The 18950-nt window shown below is 35.1% G+C and overlaps 3 protein-coding genes across 4 annotated transcripts; all 3 read left to right on the plus strand.

Annotated features, from left to right (window-relative positions):
- The first annotated feature begins 1458 nt into the window (after positions 1 to 1458).
- On the plus strand, positions 1459 to 5682 carry LOC147295080 (hypersensitive-induced response protein 2). Of its 2 annotated transcripts, none has more exons than XM_086231428.1 (6): positions 1459 to 1798; positions 3432 to 3629; positions 3842 to 3962; positions 4221 to 4312; positions 4398 to 4494; positions 5074 to 5682. In XM_086231428.1, exons 2-6 carry the CDS (start codon positions 3441 to 3443, stop codon positions 5433 to 5435), a joined length of 861 nt encoding a protein of 286 aa, XP_086087554.1. In that variant the 5' UTR covers positions 1459 to 1798; positions 3432 to 3440; the 3' UTR covers positions 5436 to 5682. The 2 variants fall into 2 exon arrangements, with proteins under 2 accessions (XP_086087554.1, XP_086087555.1); XM_086231429.1 differs by having other exon boundaries at positions 3438 to 3629.
- Positions 5683 to 6163: 481 nt separating this feature from the next.
- On the plus strand, positions 6164 to 10066 carry LOC147295081 (mitochondrial outer membrane protein porin of 36 kDa). The gene is made up of 6 exons (XM_086231430.1): positions 6164 to 6729; positions 6848 to 6915; positions 8070 to 8180; positions 8906 to 8992; positions 9138 to 9346; positions 9489 to 10066. Exons 1-6 carry the CDS (start codon positions 6681 to 6683, stop codon positions 9793 to 9795), a joined length of 831 nt encoding a protein of 276 aa, XP_086087556.1. The 5' UTR covers positions 6164 to 6680; the 3' UTR covers positions 9796 to 10066.
- Positions 10067 to 11117: 1051 nt separating this feature from the next.
- AMY3 (alpha-amylase-like 3) lies at positions 11118 to 18703 on the plus strand. The gene is made up of 13 exons (XM_086231422.1): positions 11118 to 11473; positions 11713 to 11840; positions 12313 to 12367; positions 12452 to 12574; positions 12685 to 12805; positions 13276 to 13583; positions 14164 to 14819; positions 15224 to 15413; positions 16027 to 16133; positions 16984 to 17233; positions 17676 to 17798; positions 17906 to 18073; positions 18188 to 18703. The coding sequence occupies exons 1-13, from the start codon at positions 11216 to 11218 to the stop codon at positions 18344 to 18346; spliced, it is 2646 nt and encodes an 881-aa protein (XP_086087548.1). The 5' UTR covers positions 11118 to 11215; the 3' UTR covers positions 18347 to 18703.
- Positions 18704 to 18950: the final 247 nt, after the last annotated feature.

Raw genomic sequence — 18950 nt, forward strand, 5'->3', positions numbered from 1 at the left:
CTTTGAAAATTTTAAGAGATAAATTTAAACTTAAAATCTCTTATGTGAATCAAATATCGTTAAAGAAAAAGGTCCATTTATTTTAACTACTAAATTACAATAACTTTTTAATTTAGGTACCAAAATTAAATAACATTTTAGATTATGTATTAGTTGAAAAGTCAAACAAATTAATAAACTAAAAGGTATTATAATTTACAAATATTACATCACATGCCACTATAATAAAAAAAATATAAAAAATATTTAATCACAAATATTACATTAATTTATACTATTTTGTATTAAAAAAAAAATCAATACAGTCACAGAACAACTTAACTGTGACTGTCTTGGTAAATTGAAATAGATAACTCACACCACTATACTATATATTATTTTGAGTAAAAGTATTGTTTTGACATCTATTTATACTATATCGTAATATAATTTCTCTAAAAAAATTCAATTAAGTCATAACTTAATTGTGACTGTCTCACAACTTAAATGCAACCGTCGTTTAGTCACAACTAAATTGAAGTTGTGAGTGTCGTACAGTTACAACTAAATGTGAAGTTAAGACTACATTTGCAAATTTTCAAGATAATACAAGGGTAATTTTGTCAAAACTTTATAAATTTTAACTAACACTTATCATATGTGGACGAAAGGATAAAAATGTCAAATAGAAAAGTTTCAAATAAAAGGGGCCAACATATTTGTAACATAATAAAAAAAAACTACATTTAAATTTGGCAGTTTAATTGAAATATTATACGGTCTTCATGCTATACCAAAAAATTATTGAAATTTGGTATTTATCCCAATTTTCTATAAAGAAAACGCCACTTGATATTTCTTATTTAAGTAAATAAAATGAAGGGAGACTTACAATTTAATATATTGTATGAGTCTTTTTTAGACTAAGACCGGTAGTGATTTAGGGTTTTTAATCAAAATTTTTTTTTTAATTATTTGACGGCTTTATGTTAGATTTAAACTCCAAAATTTAGAACTCCGCCAAAAATCAGGAGTTAAAACCAATAACAGTCTTTATAAAGTCCCACTATACATCTTAGGAGGGGAAATAGCCTTCAAATCGAGGAAAATTTTTATTATGAATTAAAAAGATTTTTTTATAAATTAAAAAGACTTTATTATAAATTAAATTTTTTTTATAAGTTAAAAGACTTTATTATGAATTAAAGAGATTTTTTTATAAATTTTAAAATACTTTCAATTTTTATCTAAAAATTATTCTTCTAAAAAATTTCAATCTAATTATCTTTAAAATAAATTAAAGGTTTGTTTTTAACACTGCTTTTTAAGAAGTGTTTTTATTGAAAGTGCTTTCGTAAATTACTTAAAAAAAGATATTTAAAAGTGATTTTATAATGCAGAAGACTTATATTCATCATGCCAAAATAGCCTTTTACTAATTATGCTTTTAATAGTTCCGAATTCCAATAGCAGTGCCAACTGCCAAACATCCCTAATCGAGGATTTTCCAACCAAAAATAAAACGCGGCCTGGTTAATAGGACTCGGACCACTCGGTGCTTCCACTTTACGCACAGACCCAAACAGTTCCTTTTGCAATACCGGATAGTTCCGCGAAAGTTGTTCGCGAAAGCGACCGGTAACTTCACCGTGATGCCAAAGACTTTCCCACAATTTTCAATTTTCACTCGTTCTATATAAACATCCGACTACTCTGCGACCCCTTTTATCACAATTTCTCGTGGTTTTGTGAATTCTCTCTCACTCTCGCTCTCGCTTGCTTTCAGTTAGTTTCGCACACAAACCCTTCAAGTTCAGAGGTCAGTACTCCGTAGCAGAAAAATTTCACTGTGATTTTCCTTGTCTTGTAGTTCTAGTTGCTGTATTTGTCTGATTTTGCCTTCAAATTTGCACTGTCCTTTCTAAATTTGCTCGAGAACTTATCTTTGTCTTATTATGTGATTGATGTTCATATTGGATTGAGTCGCATGTAAACCGAGTTTTATCGCTTTAAACCTGAAATACGGACTGGGTTTTACTTTGGTTTCTGAGATAAATGCTAGTTTAATCACAGAGGTTGCCCTTTAAGTCTTTTAACGCATTACTTTATTCGCTTTTGTTTTCTTGTGGTTGTTTTCTTTATTCCCTGTGACTTTATGAGATAGCTTTGTGGTATTTAATTAAATATTTATAATTATTGCCTGATTGTCTCTGTGTTGCACTATGCACGCACAAATCCATTGAAAACACAACTAAGACTACCAAGTTATTGTTAATTAATTGGGGAGACATTGTAGATATACGAGGGCCACAGGCCCACACACAGTCCCTTTTAGCTTCATTTTGTTGTTGTGTTATAGATAAAGTAGTTTTAAGGCTTAGGTTGCTAAGAACCCAACCCCGCTTGACTGATTCAGCGTTGAAGCAGTTAGCCAATTGTTCCATTTGGTGGCAGTGTGGCACAGCTATGTTATCCTATAATTTATATGTTCTTATGGCTGTCTTCTGGAATGAAGGTTTTGTCATATCTGCTTCTTATCGTTCTACTTGTCATCTTGTCAAAATTTGCACAACTACTGTCATAATATATTTCTTTTTTAAACAAGCCTTGCCTGTTCAAACCCTGTTTAAGTTGAAATTCAAATTTAGATTGATTATTGCCATTCATTAAAAAATATTGTAATCCTTTCTAATAAATAAAATAAATTCTATTTTTTTGACTCTTTACTTTGGCCTACAAAATAGATAATGTTAAGTATACTTTCATTAAATTAATTGGTTGCGTTCATCCTTGTGGTTATTTCTTTGAAATTGGGTTTGATATCAACTGTTGACTTTTATGGTTATAACAGCATCAAGAATTTGAGAATAAGTGTTGAATATTCTTTATTGTCCGTTTCATTCCTAGCATGTTGGTTGATAACTTGATATGGCAGTAGTGGTTTGAGACACCACCCTTAGTTTGCTCCTTGATCTTAGCGTCAAAGGTTTCAAATATTATTTAGTTCTTGTTACTTTAGAATAAATGTCTGGAATACAATGTTTAACACTTTTTCTCAACCGTTCCTGCTTGGCTTCTAATTGAATTGGTTTTAGAGGTTCTTTGATACTCGTGATTTCATCAGTGACATCATTTCACACACACACACACACACACACACACACACACACACACATATATATATATATTACTATGTTCTCATCAACTTTGTAATTGATATATTCTAGATTGAGGTGATTCTGGTGAAACAGAGGGGCTTTGAAATGCATGTATTATTGTTTAATGTTGACCTTGATTTTTTTGAGCCATTTAGTTTCTTTGAAATACTTGTCAAGTTTATGACAAGCCCTCTGTGAAGCCTATAAATCTCTCAAGTATATATTGACTACACAATTCAAAAAGTGCATTACAAGTTAGCATTTGATTCTCATTGTTGTTACCGCTTTTGGTAGAATCAGAAAATGGGACAAGCTCTTGGTTGTATTCAAGTGGACCAGTCTACTGTTGCTATCAGAGAAACTTTTGGGAAGTTTGATGATGTGCTTGAACCCGGTTGTCACTGTTTGCCTTGGTGTTTGGGTAGCCAGGTAGCTGGTCATCTCTCTTTACGAGTGCAGCAATTGGATGTTCGCTGTGAAACAAAGACCAAGGTTTGTTTCATATTGATCTCCTTTCAACAAGAAGATTGCTATAACCTTCCATGTACACACAGTAAGCACTACGCACTCTAGGAGCACCTCTTAGTTCTACTCTTAACAAATGAGGAAAAATATGATATTGTTGAGAGCCATGTAGTAGGGTTGGATCTAGGAATTTGAAGTGCAATTCTATGTGCCAAATCTGATCGATGGTATTTCTTCAGGATAACGTTTTTGTTACTGTGGTTGCTTCTGTTCAATACCGAGCTTTAGCTGAGAAGGCTTCAGATGCCTTTTACAAGCTCAGCAATACCAGAGGGCAGATCCAATCTTATGTCTTTGATGGTATGGGTTTGTTGCTGAAACTCATAAATTAATTCCATAAATTTGTGGGTTTTTGTTTGTTTTTTATGTCCTTCTAACAATTGAGATCCATTCATGGCTAGTTTACTTGTGTCTCGACTTGTCTTTAGAATATTTCTTAGGCTTGAGGTTATGCTCTGAACCTCTAACTGATACTTGTTTTCATCAGAGGAAAATAGTGTAGATGTTTATAGATTGTAGCTTGCAGTTAAAACTAACGGAATTCTATTTTCTGTTCAGTTATCAGGGCAAGTGTTCCAAAGTTGGATCTAGATTCAACCTTTGAACAGAAGAATGACATTGCCAAAGCTGTGGAAGAAGAACTTGAAAAGGTATAGATCTGTCTGCCTTGTTTGGTCTAGAATTCAACTTTCAAACATCTATCATGATTGGTATTGTTTTATTGTGGATACGTAGGCCATGTCACATTATGGGTTTGAGATAGTTCAAACACTAATTGTGGATATCGAGCCAGATGAGCATGTGAAGAGGGCAATGAATGAGATAAATGCAGGTATAATATGTTTACATCCATTTATGGAATGCAATGTTTTTTTTCTTTTCTATTCAATATGCTCTTTTGTTGTACATAATGCATATTTTTCAGAAATTTTACCTAATGCCAATGAAAAAAATTGAACCTGTTTCATTCTGTATGCCCTGGAAGTTTGGAGGCTAAATTTTTTGGTTTCTAGGTTGTTTCTTTCTAGTTTTTTTTCTTGACTGACCATTTTGGCCTTCACAGGCTGTTCTATTTTTTTCCATCATTGACTGATAGACTTTTCTGTAATAAAAGAATTAGGAAGTCCTTGCAATTATAAGCTTTTCAACTCCTATCATCCAAATAGCATCAATGTGTGTCTAAAATTGAGAGATGGTACCCATTCTTGAGATGCAGTAGGATTCTTCTTCGTTGTTGCACCTCTGTGAAAACTAAAGAGACGGGATCTCGTAGGTCCCTTTGGAATATGAATTTCTTTTTTAGACTAAACACAAGAGCACCTATAGCAAAGTGTCTTGATTTGAGTAATTAAGTTTGTTTAACCGTAACAGCTGCAGAACTAATATATGCATGTTTTCCTATAATTAATAGCTGCTAGGTTGAGGCTGGCTGCAACTGAGAAAGCCGAAGCGGAGAAGATATTGCAGATTAAGCGAGCTGAGGGAGAGGCAGAGTCCAAATATCTGTCAGGGCTTGGCATAGCTAGGCAGCGCCAGGCCATTGTGGACGGGCTGAGAGACAGCGTGCTGGCATTCTCTGAGAATGTACCTGGGACATCATCTAAGGATGTCATGGACATGGTTCTGGTGACCCAATACTTCGACACAATGAAGGAGATTGGCGCATCCTCAAAGTCCAATTCGGTTTTCATCCCTCATGGACCTGGTGCTGTGAAAGACATTGCTTCACAGATAAGAGATGGTCTCCTTCAAGCAAATACAAGGCAGGTGTAAATGCCATATTACTTGGTATGAAGTTGGAGATGCAGCATGTATAGGCTTCCAATGGTTGTTAGTGCAATTATGCAAGACTCGAGTTTGGTTGTGCTTTAGGATCTAAAAAGTTTGGGTGTGCTTCCTTTTCAATTTGACATATCTCGTATCTAATATTGTAGGTGGATTTGCTATGCTTGTTCATACCTGGCCTTGAAACTATGAGGTGATGCTTGAATATTATATAGTCTAGAATTGATTCAAAGTATTTGGGTGGTCTTCTAGCAGCTTTTGTTCTTATCTGGATCCCAACTTGAAACCCACGAATGCCAGAACTACTTTTTATTTTTTAATAATGTTTATAAAAAAGAACAGCTTAAAACTTGATTGAAGATAATTTCTTTTAGGTCAATGATTGAAGATAATCAAATGCCCAAACTGAAATGCCACTTAATTTGTATGTCTCATTTTTTAATAAGGGGAGAGGGAAAATTGTTACAGGTAATAAATTATTTTTAGGGTTTTTTTAAAGGCCCAAAATAAAAAATGATTTATCATTACTGTTTTTTTAATTTGTACCTAAAAAATTATTGAACACCCTCTTTTAATTAAAATTTCCCAATTTTTTGTTATTTTACCTTCACTTATACAATATTGCCCTTCTAAACTTAGCATTTTGTCAATGTATTATTGGACCCAGACCCTTTTATATATTTTTTCATCAAATCCATATATATTTTTTGGATGTATATTTAGTTATATACAGATTTATACATTTTTTTTTTTCAAATATCCAATTGGAGATGGCCCCTTTAAAAAAATAAAAATTTGAGACGGTCTGTTGAAGTGTTGAACCAAAAATAATTAAGACGGTGCGGTTGAGAAATATTTTGTGTGCAAATTAATAAAAAAAGAAGGCGGCACCCCGCACGCCAAGAAAAAAAACATGTTTTCGTTTTTGCAACGTGTCATAAAGCAGCACCAAAAAGGCGAATATGCCCATTACAACCTCCAATGCGATTCTCGAGGTCGTAAAAGCCCGAGGCTTCTATTTGAAATCAACGGCCAGAAAAAGCGAATCCCTTCCGAAACAAGATCCAACGGTCCAGATCTCTCTGCTCAACAAACACCGATTCTAGGGTTTCCTTGATTATCCACTATTTTGCTCCTTCTTTAGCCTGTCTCTCTACACGCAGCTAAACCAAACACAAAAACCCCTTCTACTTTCTCTCTCATTTTTCTTTCAAGTTTTCTCGGGGAACAATCATGGTGAAGGGCCCGGGTCTCTACTTCGACATCGGCAAGAAGGCCAGAGGTCCATTCTCTTCATTTTTCTGTTCATTCATTTTGTTGATCAATTGTATTTTCTAGCATCAATTTTGTTTCTATTTTTCACTTATAAATGTATGTTCTATTTATTTCTTTTCTTCCAGATCTTCTTTACAAGGATTACCAAAGCGACCACAAGTTCAGCGTCACCACTTTCACTTCTTCTGGAGTTGTAAGCTTTTAGATACTTCTTTACTATTATTATTATTATTTTTTCTGTTAAAGGAGTACTGCATAATTTCTGTTTAAATATTTTCCTGTTTGTTTTCTGAGAAAACGGTTGAAAATGAAATCCTGTGTTGCATGTTTTATTTTATTACTGTATCAAATAATTGAAAGCTTCTGATGAGTGCGGCTGAGCTAAGATAATCTGAGCTTGACCGTCAATAAGAAAGTTTAAGATCTATACTTATAGTTTACTGATTTCTTTCATTTTCTGGTTAAGGAAATGGAAGCTATAGTTGTTTGCTGAAATGTAGAGGACTCAATGATTGATTTCAAGCAAAAATGAAAAATCAGCTGTTTGGTTGCTGAAAATTTGGAGAAGAGAAGAATAATTAATAGAAACTTCAGCCACAACCTGTTGTGTTGCTTCATGTCTTCTCCTTCTGCTGATCATATTCTAAGTACTTTGCAATTCGAGTTTTGAACTTTGAATCTAGAATTGCATCAGTTTTAGATGAGCTGAATGGCTTGTTCCCATGATTTTGGGACACTTTCGTATGCTCGTTAGCCTTTAAAATTCTCATTTTCTGCCTTGCAGCATGATTTTCCATCACTTTATGTGAAGTGTCATATTTAATCTTGCAGTGCCAGTGGCATTTGTAAGTTTTGTAGTCTCATATCACTATACTTTGGTTCAAATCACATACTATTTCTGTTAAATGCCACTGTGATCTGTTTTATCAGATTTAGGCCATGTACGACTTTATTGGTATCCTTATCCAGGATGTCTTGTGCAAACATGCAATGTTAGGCTTCCATAGTTAATGAAAGCTCAGATGCATGAATCTAATCATGTTTGTTTAAAACCTTCATAAATGCAATTTTGAGGTAAACTTTTTCTTAACATACCTAGTTAGTGTCGCACTAGTCTTGTCATGTACTTTTTTGAAGTCTTCCTACTTCGCTATAATATATATGTAGCATGCATTTTCAAATGTGTAAATGCAAGCATTTAATACTGTCTTATTGATTTGGATGCTTGCAATGTGTGATTTACATTTTATGTTATATCTTTATTGGGTCCTGCCCTCCAAACCATCCTAATTTTATTCTGTTTGACTTTGTTATGTTCTGATATTTTGATTCATTATACTTCTCAAGGCAATCACTTCAACTGGAATTAAGAAAGGTGAGCTGTATCTGGGGGATGTGAGCAGTCAGCTGAAGAACAAGAACATCACAACTGATATTAAAGTTGACACCAACTCTAATGTAAGTCAAAAGAGTGATCGAGTGCCTCTAGTTACTTTCCCCCCTCATATCTTCCTGTGAGCCATCTTTTCTTAACATGTAAATATGTCTGTGCATTAACCAGAAACCACTTGGCCTTGGACTCACTATTGGCTGGGTCACGTATGGTTATGGATGATGAACAATGAAGTTTTTTGGTTTTCGTAGCTAACTTTTGCAACTTTATCTTGTCACTCTGAAGCCACTTGACCTTGGACTCACTATTGTCTGTGTCACTTATGGTAATGGATGATGAAAAATGAATAAATATGGTTTTCATGGGTAACTTTTGCAAATTTATCTTGGTACTTTGAAGATATGCTCCATGCAAAACATGAAATTGTGTTATAAAATGTCAGGAGCAGGAAACGTGTGATCACTAGTGTTTTTCGCTTTTTTCTTTTAATCTACTAGATGATAGTATAAGAACAGTTCATGGTGTGTTTTAATTTGATGTTGTTCGAATTGTATTGATTTCTACTTTCTCCCTATATGGTTTTTCTATGTTCTTATCTTATACTCTTAGTTTGTTTCATCCATGGTTATGCCTTTATTTAAATGTTAGTATTTTTTTTATTGTATGTATGTGTTTTATGTGATAACAAGGAAACCTATAATAATTATTCAAGTTGAAATGATTTTGTTGTCAGACTATGAATTTTATAATGCTTGGATATTTTGACTGATAATTGTGTGTTAACATGCAGCTTCTCACAACTATTACTGTTGATGAGCCTGCACCTGGTCTCAAGGCAATCTTTAGCTTTATTGTACCTGATCAGAGATCTGGCAAAGTAAGCATCATATCCATTTATGGCCTTATAAGTTGTAGCTTTAGTCATGTGGACTTTTTTTTCTCTATTGTTGGGCATGTCATAATGAGCTTGATATGCATAAATATCATTGCTTTATGGTCTGAACTTGTAATTTTGAAAACAGGTGGAACTTCAATATCAGCATGAGTATGCCGGAATAAGTACCAGCATTGGATTGACTGCCAATCCAATTGTTAACTTTTCTGGTGTTGTTGGGACCAATTTTCTCTCTCTTGGAACAGATCTTTCCTTTGACACAGCTTCTGGGAACATCACCAAGTGCAATGCAGGGTTGAATTTCACCCATTCTGACCTCATTGCTTCCCTGATATTGTGAGTTCCTTCTTTCTGTTCAAAAGTAAAAAAGTTTACCTTGGGGATTATTATGTTATTTACAGTTGAATAGCACTTATTGCTTGTGTATGTTCAGGTTAATGTGCCTTGTTTGATTTTTTTGATATTGTTGATTATACAGGAATGATAAAGCTGACACCCTTACTGCTTCCTACTACCACACTGTAAGCCCACTCACTGCCACTGCTGTTGGTGCGGAGCTATCCCATAGCTTTTCAAGCAATGAAAACACCCTCACAATTGGCACACAACATGCACTTGACCCCCTAACCACGGTGAAGGCTCGCGTGAATAACTATGGCAGGGCAAGTGCTCTCATCCAGCATGAGTGGCGCCCCAAATCTTTGTTCACCATCTCAGGAGAGGTTGATACCAGGGCAATAGAGAAGAGTGCAAAGATTGGTTTAGCCTTGGCACTCAAGCCATAGGCCAAGCGGCTATCTGGTTCCAAGGGAAGGGTGGTTCTGTTTTTGCATGGTGGAGGGCAATAAGGTAGGTAGATAGAGACGGAATTTTCTCTGATGAACTTGTGGTCCTTTACTATGATGCTATTGGTTTCCTCATATCTTGGTGGTAATGGGTTGTATAAAATAATTGGCACAAACCAATGTCAAATATCCTTTTGAATTTGTCCATTTCAATGAGTCGATGTTAATGGAGGCTGTACCTTAGAAATGTTCAATGTGGAATTTTCTGTCACCTTCCTGATGTATTCCATTTCCTGCATTCCATTGCTTTCTCCTCTTTCTGTAGTGTAGCTTCTTCCTTGTGCCAATGAATATTTTGAAAAGTCCCCAACTCACAAACTAGGGGAATCCAAGTATCCGACCACTAGGATTTTAATAATTGTTTTCTGATTTTGCAATTACGCAATGTTGTATTTAGAATACATTTTTTTCGTTACATGATTTAGGGTACATTTGAAGCAAGAGTACAAGATAATGTGTTTTTATTCCACTCAACTTTGAGAGCACTGAAAAATTATTTTGTATAATAGATATACTGGTACGTGGTATAATTAATATATTAATATGTGGTATAATTAATTTATATATTATAGTATGGGTAAATTTTATTAAAACTATACCTTAAACATATTCATGTGTTACACCGTATGGCAGGGTAGAGGTAGGGTACTTTCGACCTTTTATTTGAGACGATGGGTATTATTGGGCCTGTCAGCCCTTCAGATTTTTACGCAAAGACTATCGTATTCCGCGCACAAAATAATTTGTTTCGTGGTTCTAGCGCACAAAATTCTTAATGAAACAAAGAGGTCGTACACATGTGGACAAAAGGTTCTAAAATGATAAAATCTTGTAGCTGTAGAAAAGGAAAAAGAAAACGAAAAATCCAAGACACTTGTTGCGTGAACGGTGAACCACAGACTGACACAGGAAAAATATCTAAAATCTAATATATTCTTAAAAAATAAAATATCTAGTATGACTTTTTTAACTTTGCATATTGGATATTTGCCAAATATATAAAAAATTATTTCTTTTAAAAATTGAATTTTTTTTATCTAGCTGAAATTATGGCGGACTTAATTAATTAATTTATTTTTTTTTCACACATTTTTAATTTTTAATTATGTTTTAGAAAATGTAAGTCTTTTAACATAAACGCTTTAATAATCTACACTACTATTGGTATCAATATCCATTTGACTTGATGGTGGTACAATGGTATATGCCTTTACAAATGTACACAACTCACAACTATACATTCATGTTCATAATTTTTAAAATAATTTTAAAAATATAAAAATTCGACCCTTCCCTTTCTTCTCTAATCTTCATATAACTTTATTTCATTCTCTCAGTCCTAGTGACGGTTGCACAGACCATGTCGACGGTTAGCTTAGAGCCTCTTCTACACCACTGTGGCAGAAAAAACCACAGGCACCGACCCACATCGATCAAGCTCAGCTCTTTCAATGCTTTTCCGAAGAAGCTGGTCCATGGTGGCCGGAGCTTCTGCAACTTCAAGCCTCCCATGGCTCTCACTCCCAGAGCTTCCTCTACCGACACCGCTGTAGTTGAGACCTTTGAATCCACCAAATCCTTCATCAAGGAGACCTTTCCTCTCAAGCGAACTGAAGTGGTCAGAGTTTTCTTTTTCTCGACTGTGGCTTTTCTACTTTTCTATTTTGGTTTGTTTATGACTCTGTTTGAATTTGAAGCTGTACACTTTCTTGATGAATTAGTGTTTTCCACGCTGGGAACACAGAGTGTTTGATCGTTTATTGTATTTGCTTTTGCATTTTCTTCTGTTTTATGAGCAACCCAACTGAGCGTTTTGAATTTTATGGTCTATCTGATGTGGTCCATCTGAAATTGTAGATGGAGGGAAAGATCTATGTCAGATTAGAGGGGAAGAAAGCACACAATTGGGTGCTAACCGTCGGTTGTAGTCTTCCCGGAAAATGGATTCTTCACTGGGGAGTTTCTTATATGGATGATGTTGGCAGGTAAAGCTTCTTCGACTTAATTTTAGATTGATCAGTAATGTTTGTGCTCCCAGAAGAATTATTCTACTCATAAATGTAGATGCTTGATTTATTTCAATGTTCTAGTTAGTTGCTAATGATCTTTTCCTGTGATCAAGACTTGGATGAGCTTAGGATGAAAGTTTTGGCCTTCTCTGGCTTGCTCTTCCAAATCAAAATTTTGGCCTGCAGTAATGTTATCAGTATTTCATCTACTTAATTATTTTATATGAAACGGACCCAAAAAAAAAATATTTTATATGAAAGGAAGATATGGATAGTGGTGTTCTAGATTTTTCCTTATTCCATGAGATCTATAGGTACTTCTACAAGACTGTAACCTCTCTCTCTCTCTCTCTCTCTCTCTCTCTCTCTCTCTCTCCCCATCTCCTGTGGTTTTGTACTTATCTCACAATGAATTTAAAAAAAAAAAATGTATATTTCTAATGTGCAGTGAATGGGATCAACCTCCTAGTGAGATGAGACCACCTGGTTCAATCCCCATCAGGGTATGTATTGGGTTCTCGAGTATGATTGCAGAGCTCTTAATTTCGCATTGCCAGAATGAATTTGAAATACATGTTCCTTTTCAGGGCTATGCAATAGAGACACCCTTGAAGGAATCATCATCATCTGTTGGAGGTGATACATCTCATGAAGTGAAGATTGGATTTAAACCCAACAGTGCAATTGCAGCGATAAATTTTGTTCTGAAGGTTCTGATTTTCAACTGTTAGCAGTTGAGAATTTCAGTCCTTTAAATTTGATATGCTGGCATTATTTTTATTAAAATTTCTGCCCTTGTTGGGGGTTTTTGGTGGTGCAGGATGAAGAAACTGGTGCTTGGTATCAGCACAGAGGGAGAGATTTTAAAGTACCTCTTGTGGATGTCCTGCAAGAGGATGACAATGTAGTTGGAGCAAAAAGGGGCTTGGGCACATGGCCAGGTAATTGAAACCCTTATATACTCTGGTTTACTTGATTGATTTGTTTGTAGTATTTTTTAGATCTTTTCCATTTACAATTATTGTTAGTTTGAACTAATTTGTGATTTTTCAAGAAATCTGTTACAAAAGTCACAGAGAAGTGACGATTGTCCTAATTAAACATAAGAGTTAAATTGAGTCCATTGTGTATATACATCCCGGAATTAAAGAGAGGCAGTTTTTCTTAAATTGAGTTCAATTTTATTTTTCCTTCCTGAGTTTATCTAGTGTGGTTTTGTATCCTTATACATTCAATGCCAATAGTTTATCCATGTGGCTTTTTGGCAGCAAAGTTTTAGTGCCTACACATCCCTACTCCTGTTGGTAGGGTGGTTTATTTTCTTCAATTGTTTTTCCCACAGTACCTTGCATTTCTGTTTATGTTCAATCATGAACTGACAGAAAATTTCTTGCCTCCTTTTCAATTCTAGGAGCTTTGGGACAGCTATCGAACATGTTCCTCAAAGCAGAATCATCAAATTCCAAAGATCAACAAGGGTTCTATGAAGAATTGCCTATTGCAAAAGAAATTGCTGTCAATAATTCAGTAACTGTTTCTGTTAGGAAGTGCCCTGAGACAGCTAAGAATCTTCTGTATTTAGAAACAGATTTACCTGACCATGTTGTTGTTCACTGGGGAGTTTGCAGAGATGATGCTAAAAGATGGGAAATTCCAGCTGCCCCACATCCACCAGAAACAGTTGTATTCAAGGACAAGGCTTTGCGGACTCTATTACAGGTTCTTATAACCTTTTCCTTTCTTTGCCATTACCTCTCCTCTCTTGTTCGATTCTTATATTCTTGCTGGCTTTGTAATTGACCATTCTTTCTCGTCAATATGTACCCTTTTAGATTTTTACTTGGATTACTATCACCATCATCTTTGAAGATCATGAAACCTCATGCTACAATATTAGTTTTAGTTAATCCTTCAGGCAGAAAATAACCTTTGTTTTTGTTGAAGCATGATTTTAAACAATGGAGAGATGGGATATTGAGTTGCTAGCATGTATATGATCAAAGGCCCATGGGAGGATTTTGCTAGAATTTTACTCTCTGCACACATACTTTTAGTACATTATATACATAATAGAGAAATAATGATGCATATAAGTTCTCCTTTAAGCATCCTCATGCTTGCAATAATTTGTTTAATTATAATCTTAAATTTTCTTTCACCCTTCTTTCTACTTCATTCTAGAAAACGACTTTAAAACAGGGTTCAGTTGTGCTTACTTAAGAAATTTTCAATTAATCTGGTCAAGAATGGAAAATTTTCTTGATCAACTTTTCTATTTTCATGGGCATCCTGTCTGCAGCAAAAAGAGGGTGGAAATGGATGTTGGGGATTGTTCACTTTAGAAGAAGGACTTGCAGGATTTCTTTTTGTTTTCAAGCTAAATGAAAGTACGTGGCTGAAATGTATGGGAAATGACTTCTACGTCCCTCTTTCAAGCTCAAATAAATCAATTGCTCTACCAAGAGAGGATCAACCAGAGGGTGCTGAGGCACCTGATAGAAGTGCAGAAGCAATTCAAGAAAGTACTTTTACTGCATATACCAATGAAATAATCAGTGAAATAAGGAGCTTGGTGAGTGACATTTCTGTGAAGGGTCAAAATACAAAATCAAAAGAAGCACAAGAAAGCATTCTTCAAGAAATAGAAAAATTGGCTTCTGAAGCCTATAGTATCTTTAGAAGCACTGTTCCAACTTTCACAGAGGAAGTTATTTCAGAATCTGAGAAATTGAAAGCCCCTGGCAAAATATGCTCAGGGACAGGCACGGGTTTTGAAATATTGTGCCAAGGTTTTAATTGGGAATCTCATAAATCAGGAAGATGGTACATGGAGCTCAAAAATAAAGCTGCAGAATTATCTTCTCTAGGTTTCACTGTGATTTGGTTACCACCCCCTACAGAATCTGTCTCACCTGAAGGGTACATGCCAAAGGATTTATATAATCTGAACTCCAGGTACCATATCATAAATTTATAACACACATGATTATTTTGTCTCAGTCTTCAAAGTTCACTCCAAATAAATTCGGTGAGCTCTACACTGCTTTCGATTTGATAGCTATTGTTTCTTGTTTGTAAAAAAAAAAAAAAAAAAAAGATAACTATTTTTGTAACATTCCTTGAAAAAACAAAAAAATAAAAGTAGTTTGGCATACCTCTGCTTGCTTGGTTTATGCACATTCTGATCAGCTATACCCATCATATGTTGAACCTTAAAGTTTCATTCCTTATCATGTAACTGGTGTGATAGTAAATTTCCTTTATTTATTTAAGAGGGTTACCTTTCCATATTAGTTTTTGGTATTGATTATTTCTTATACTATAAAATGTGGTGATTACTGTTGTCTTACATTTCTCAGATATGGAAATATTGACGAACTGAAGGAGACTGTGAGGACATTCCATGAAGTTGGTATAAAAGTTCTAGGGGATGTTGTTCTAAATCACCGCTGTGCAGAGTCTAAGAATCAAAATGGTGTTTGGAATATATTTGGCGGTCGTTTAAATTGGGATGATCGTGCAGTTGTTGCAGACGATCCACATTTTCAGGTATTTAATTTTTTTGTGCCCGTCTACTCTTTCGTCGTGGGTATGCTTAGGCAGAGACATGATATTTGGTTTATTTCATGTGCACACATGTGCACATATGATACTGTAGTTTATGACCTTGTTAGCATGTGAATAACATACAAAGAGACCTTGTTTGCATGTTCTACTGTAGTTTATATCATGTGCACATGTGATACTGTATTTGAACACCTTGTTAGCATGTGAATAACAAATAGAACTAGATGTCGTTTCTAGAATGTTCTAGGGTAATGCTCAGTTTTATTAATTTTAAAAACTAATTGCCTAGGTTCTGTTCATTTTACTATTAAATTTATTACTAATTTCGGAAACTATTCTGTAATCTCTGTAGGCTACTGCAAGATAAACAGAATATATGTGATATGTGGGAAGAAGATATTATAACTTCTAGGCTTGATATGTGCTCATAGAATACTTGTGGGTGTTGAAGTTATTTAGAAAACAATGAAAAAAAAAAGTGAGAATGTTGCAGCTTATGGAATAGCCTTCTTTCTGAGATAAGTATATTACTTGGGCATAATGTTTTGTTGGTAGCTTTTGAGATTTGTGAAAGTGCCTTCTTTCTGTTATACAGGGCAGGGGCAACAAAAGTAGTGGAGATAGTTTTCATGCTGCTCCAAACATTGATCATTCACAAGATTTTGTGAGGAAGGATCTCAAAGAATGGTTACGCTGGCTAAGGTTAATAGTCTGGACTCATCTACTTCAGCTCGTAGGATTTCCTTCTTAAGTTTTGAGAGTTCAACTTTAGTTTTGTATCACACTATCACACTATCACCATACGCAAATATTGTATTTAGAAGAGCAATGCAGATCCTAGAAACCCAAAAACAGATCCTCAAGCTAGATTACATCTCTGTCACAGCACACATGTAAATGCACGCACATGCACATGCTACACCATAGCCTTAAGTTATTCTGCAACGGAAACTAGAGTTGAGGTCATAGTACCTTCAAGGGGTGACTCAAAAGTATTTCTGGGAGGTGCCATAGAGCCAAGTCATAATTTGTCTCCTATCCTTAGGACCATGCGTTTAGTGAAACAATGCAATGATGTCTTCTTGAGTGGATTCATGGTTGTCTTTTGAGTTTAAAGGTTGTCTGTTTTCTTGTTTAAACTTACATTTTAGATTGCTGTTCTGCTCAAAGGGGATGTGCCTGGAAATTGCATTACTTAAGTTACTGACTGTCTTGCCTTTCTCTGTTTGGCCATTATATACTTTTTAGTGAATTAATTTCCAATATTGTTGTTCCGACAAGCACTTGGTGCTTTAATACTAATTTTTCTGAACTGAATATTGCAAATGTTTTTGGGATGAGGTTGTCTTATGCATCTCTTAGACATATGACCACATATAATATCAGTTTTTCCTTTGTGTTTTATATTTATGGGTGTGCTTTCAAAAAACAAAAGATTCATGGATGTGTTATATTTTATCCTATTAACTATTAAGTGCATTTTCCTTGTGCTGCATATTTTGTTGAATGTATTACTCTAGCATTTTGATATAAACATATGAGTGTATCACAGGAAAGAAATTGGGTATGATGGATGGAGGCTTGATTTTGTTAGAGGATTTTGGGGTGGTTATGTGAAGGACTACTTGGATTCTAGTGAGCCCCACTTTGCTGTAGGTGAGTATTGGGATTCCCTAAGTTATACCTATGGTGAAATGGATCACAATCAAGATGCACATAGGCAGAGAATTGTTGATTGGATCAATGCTACTAATGGAGCTGCTGGCGCATTTGATGTCACAACAAAAGGGATTCTTCATGCAGTAAGTGTTCAGCTCTGTCTGAATACCTGTTTTATGTTAATTTTCTTTTCCTTCATACTGTAGTGTTGATTTGTGTGTTAAAATAACATACACAATGAAATTATTTTAGCATCCATGAATTAGGTGTCACATCATCAAATGCTTATAGCTATGTTAGAATTCTTCTTGGTTATTCCATAAGAAGCACCATCACTTCGTAGAATACTACAAGTACATTTCTAAATGAAAGAAACATGGCTTTTGAGTGCTTCTGGTGGCAACTTCCCTCGTCATTTCACCTACAGAATTCGGTTCAACCTGCTGCCAAGAGGCTCATTAACAGTTCTGAAGAATGAGGATTTTGGATACTAGCCATTGTCCATAAACTATAGTTATTTGCTTTCCTTGTTTATATGGTGCGTGATACTTTATTCACATATAATATAATCACTATATTATGTAGGCACTGGAAAAATGCGAGTATTGGCGATTATCAGATCAGAAGGGAAAGCCTCCAGGGGTAGTTGGATGGTGGCCATCTCGTGCTGTCACTTTCATAGAGAATCACGATACTGGTTCTACTCAGGTTTGAACTTCCTTGATCTTGATTCCCCTGTTGTGATATGGCAAAGCGGGATATTGATCTTAAAAGTATGGTCCAGCTACATATTTTTACTTTTCTTCCTTTTGAAGGGTCATTGGAGGTTTCCAAAGGGAAAAGAAATGCAAGGATATGCATACACTCTGACTCATCCAGGAACACCAGCTGTTTTCTATGATCACATTTTCTCTCACTACCACTCTGAAATTGCAGCTCTAGTCTCACTCAGAAACCGGAAGAAAATCAACTGTCGGAGTATAGTAAGTATCAATAATCAAATTGTAGGCTTCATTTATTGAGCAATATGAAATAGATGCTGGTTTTGAAACATGGTATCGAAGTATTGGTTTCATTTTCCATACTGTACAATATAGGTTAAAATTACCCAGGCAGCAAGAGATGTGTATGCGGCTATCATTGATGAAAAGGTTGCAATGAAGATTGGACCAGGTCATTATGAACCCCCAAGTGGGCCTCAAAGATGGTCTCAAAGCATTGAGGGAAGAGACTACAAGGTCTGGGAAGCAACCTAATTTTCCCACAGTGATGCCATGTATCTATGAGTATATAAAAATCGAACTCGATGGTTTGCCAAGATAGAATAATGCACTTCTCTCTGATGGAGGTATGGCTGAGAACCTTGAATTGAAGTTTCGCCAAGCATTTCCGAATTTTAGAAACTCTGCTAAGGAGCTGCTTGCTAATATGGCAGTCAGTCCAGCTACTGAGGAAGTGGTGAGCCTGTCACGTAATAGGTTCCTAAAGGCAGTGCACCGTCGTACTCTATTGGCTATTGATTCATTGTGGATCTGTGATAATTTTATTATATATTTGTATGCAAAAACATGTGGTGTATAATTCTATGAAAAACTGTCATTTTGCTCTTTGTATTAATTTGTTTTCTAAATTGAATTTGAAAAATTAAGGTGTCTCACTTTTTTAATTTTAATTTTGTCAATTGAAGTAATTTCGTTAATTTGTACATGTTTCAAGTAGTGTTCTATTACTAGTCTACTCACATGCCTCGTACCCCCTGTTGAGTGTGATATATAATATTCTACTTCGTCAGAATGTCAAACAAGTCTACCTATGTCACGTAATCAACATGAAAATCATTGGCCCATTTTATTTTACCCC

Source organism: Dryas octopetala, chromosome 2 (genome assembly GCF_963921425.1).
Source record: "Dryas octopetala chromosome 2, drDryOcto1.1, whole genome shotgun sequence".
Taxonomy (NCBI): Eukaryota; Viridiplantae; Streptophyta; class Magnoliopsida; order Rosales; family Rosaceae; genus Dryas; species Dryas octopetala.

Excerpts from the sequence above, each read along its gene's own strand:
- LOC147295081 (XM_086231430.1), top strand. The coding sequence starts at position 6,681 with ATGGTGAAGGGCCCGGGTCTCTACTTCGACATCGGCAAGAAGGCCAGA. Across the intron at positions 6,730-6,847 it reads CATCGGCAAGAAGGCCAGAG|ATCTTCTTTACAAGGATTAC; the intron begins GTCCATTCTCTT and ends CTTTTCTTCCAG. Across the intron at positions 8,993-9,137 it reads CTGATCAGAGATCTGGCAAA|GTGGAACTTCAATATCAGCA; the intron begins GTAAGCATCATA and ends TTTTGAAAACAG.
- AMY3 (XM_086231422.1), top strand. The coding sequence starts at position 11,216 with ATGTCGACGGTTAGCTTAGAGCCTCTTCTACACCACTGTGGCAGAAAA. Across the intron at positions 11,841-12,312 it reads TATATGGATGATGTTGGCAG|TGAATGGGATCAACCTCCTA; the intron begins GTAAAGCTTCTT and ends TCTAATGTGCAG. Across the intron at positions 16,134-16,983 it reads GAATGGTTACGCTGGCTAAG|GAAAGAAATTGGGTATGATG; the intron begins GTTAATAGTCTG and ends AGTGTATCACAG.
- LOC147295080 (XM_086231428.1), top strand. The coding sequence starts at position 3,441 with ATGGGACAAGCTCTTGGTTGTATTCAAGTGGACCAGTCTACTGTTGCT. Across the intron at positions 4,313-4,397 it reads TGGAAGAAGAACTTGAAAAG|GCCATGTCACATTATGGGTT; the intron begins GTATAGATCTGT and ends GTGGATACGTAG. Across the intron at positions 4,495-5,073 it reads AATGAATGAGATAAATGCAG|CTGCTAGGTTGAGGCTGGCT; the intron begins GTATAATATGTT and ends TATAATTAATAG.